We start from the raw sequence: 2,367 nt of genomic DNA, 5'->3' as shown, positions 1-2,367 counted from the left end.
AGCTATCAAGTCAACAGATAGTCAAGTGTTTATTTTTTGTTTCTTGACAGGCATTATATGAAGCAGGAGAAAAGAGAAAAGGGACAGATGTGAATGTGTTCAATACCATTCTTACCACCAGAAGCTATCCCCATCTTCGCAGAGGTAAGAAGAAAAATAAAATGTTTCCTATTTATAGAAATGCAATTTTTTTGAGGACAAATAAGAGAAAGGAAAGAGAAAAGGCCTTAATCAGCATCACTCCTAAACCAAATGAATATAGTGCTGCTGACTCTTTATTGATATTTGTGCACTTGTTTAACTTTGTAGAGTCATATTTTATAGTATTTAAAATACATTTTGTGACTTTGGCACATAGAACATTATTTCATTACTTTGACTATTTCTGTTCTCCCAAAATATTTGGAATAGATGTGACAAAATATATAACACAACCGAAAAAACAAGATTACAATAAAGAGAAACAAAAAAATCTTGGGCTAAGTGAAGAAAAGAGTACACAGGTGTTCCAGAAACAAAAACCAAAAAGAGTTCTTGACTTTGAGCACAAGATTTAGTTCTGAGCCTCCTGAAGCCAAGGCAAGGGGAAAACCATGATGGTTACTTAAAGTTCATTATCTTATAATAGCACACTGATTTCTAATGGTGATATTAAGGGGAATTTATTATGCAGATGTTTATATAAGGGAAGATCCATTTGCTATGGCACTTAGCTCTGAGGTCTTAAGTGTTGTGATTGTCAATCACATGCCATTTCTGATAAATGTCAACACTTAACAAAATTTCCTCTAAAGGTACAGGAGCACCAAAATAGCCATGTGAATTATGTTCCTAGGAGAAGATGAAGTATCCAAATATGCTTGAGTTATAAGCTTTAAAATATGTGTTTTGAAGTTCCATTATACCAATGGATGCTTTGAGTCAGTTGACCTGGTTTTACTATAGTTGGATAAAGAATAAGATGCTTACTACATCTCTTAGATTAAATGTAATATTCAGTGTTTCAGAAGTACACCAAGTACAGTCAGCATGACATGAACAAAGTTCTGGATCTGGAGCTGAAAGGTGACATCGAGAAATGCCTCACAACAATTGGTATGTGGTCCTGGAGGGGGAAGAATTTTCTAAATGGAACTTGTATTGTCGATGCCATCCCATAATTTTAAAAACAAAAATNGATCTGAGGATCTTGGCGTGAGTGAAGACTTGGCTGATTCAGACGCCAGGGTAAGCAAGTGCTCCTAAGTACCCCTGGAGTTACCTCAGCCTTACCTGAGGGTACCACTGGATGACCTCCATATGAAAACAAGTCTGAGATCTTCCAAGAGGCTCAGGGCACCTCATGTTCATTTCCTCAATGACATAGCTCTATACTTGAGCAGTCCAAGAAAGAAAAATGTGGCCTTTATGTTTTCAGTAGACTCATTATTCATAAAGCTGGAGAGGGTGGAAAGAGAGCAATGAGAATTTGATGTGTCATTCCCAAGAAGTGTTATGTTGAGAAAACTCAAGTTTTTTAGCTAACTAGGTCTAAGAGAGGGAAAAGTAATTTTTATTAAGTGGAAAGAGTGAGCACATCTCACATCCTTTTAACAGGGAACACTGGAGTGGTTTATAGATGTAAGTTTATATTATAAAAATATTATAGCAATGACATTATAATTATAAAACAATTATAATAACATTGATATACTTTCAACTATATTATTACATATAGCTTCAGTGAGGTTGTTGGTTTTTTATACATAAATCCACTGGCAACATTAGAAAAACTGTGCCATTTTAGGGCCTGGAATTTCTGTTTAAAAAATACACTATTATTTGCATATGCCTTCCCTATGGGCTAGCATTCTCTATGAATTCATTGCAGTGAGTCAGTAAAGATAGAAACTTATTTCTCCACCCCTACTCCCTTTACTGCAATACTACATTATCTTACAGATAATAGGCATTCTTTAACTTTTTGTTGAATAATTGCATACATATCAAATCAGTTTGCTTGAAAAGTACAAAATAACTTCTTATGTCCATAGAAGTGTGACCATTTTAATAGAAATTATGCAAGCATACAAAAGAACAAAAGATAGTATTTGAATAATTGCCCATAATAAAAAATTATTATTTGCTTGTAACATTTCTGAAATTGCTTTCCATTTTAAGACTCTCAGGGCTCTTAGCTGTATATTTATGGCAGCTAAATGGATTAGTGTGACCCAGGAAGATGATCGTAATTAATATTTCAAAGTTAACAGAGCAATTTGTGACAATAAGGCAGGATGATCATTTTCATTTACAAATGGGGAAAATCTATAGTTTAATAAGGTTGAATTATTTATCTAAGATTACAGAGTTATTAAGTTTCAGAGT

The 2,367-nt window shown here is 33.9% G+C and overlaps 1 protein-coding gene across 1 annotated transcript in view; it reads left to right on the top strand.

Moving 5' to 3' along the window:
* The window catches only part of ANXA1 (annexin A1), a 21,197-nt gene that overhangs the window by 13,326 nt on the left and 5,504 nt on the right, over window positions 1-2,367 (top strand). The window contains 2 exon segments of the mRNA XM_019650661.1: window positions 11-144; window positions 1,000-1,095. Of these exon segments, the coding sequence (XP_019506206.1) occupies window positions 11-144; window positions 1,000-1,095 (230 nt within the window).

Source organism: Hipposideros armiger, unplaced genomic scaffold (genome assembly GCF_001890085.2).
Source record: "Hipposideros armiger isolate ML-2016 unplaced genomic scaffold, ASM189008v1 scaffold_144, whole genome shotgun sequence".
NCBI lineage: Eukaryota > Metazoa > Chordata > Mammalia > Chiroptera > Hipposideridae > Hipposideros > Hipposideros armiger.
This window is presented reverse-complemented; position numbering and strand designations above follow the sequence as displayed.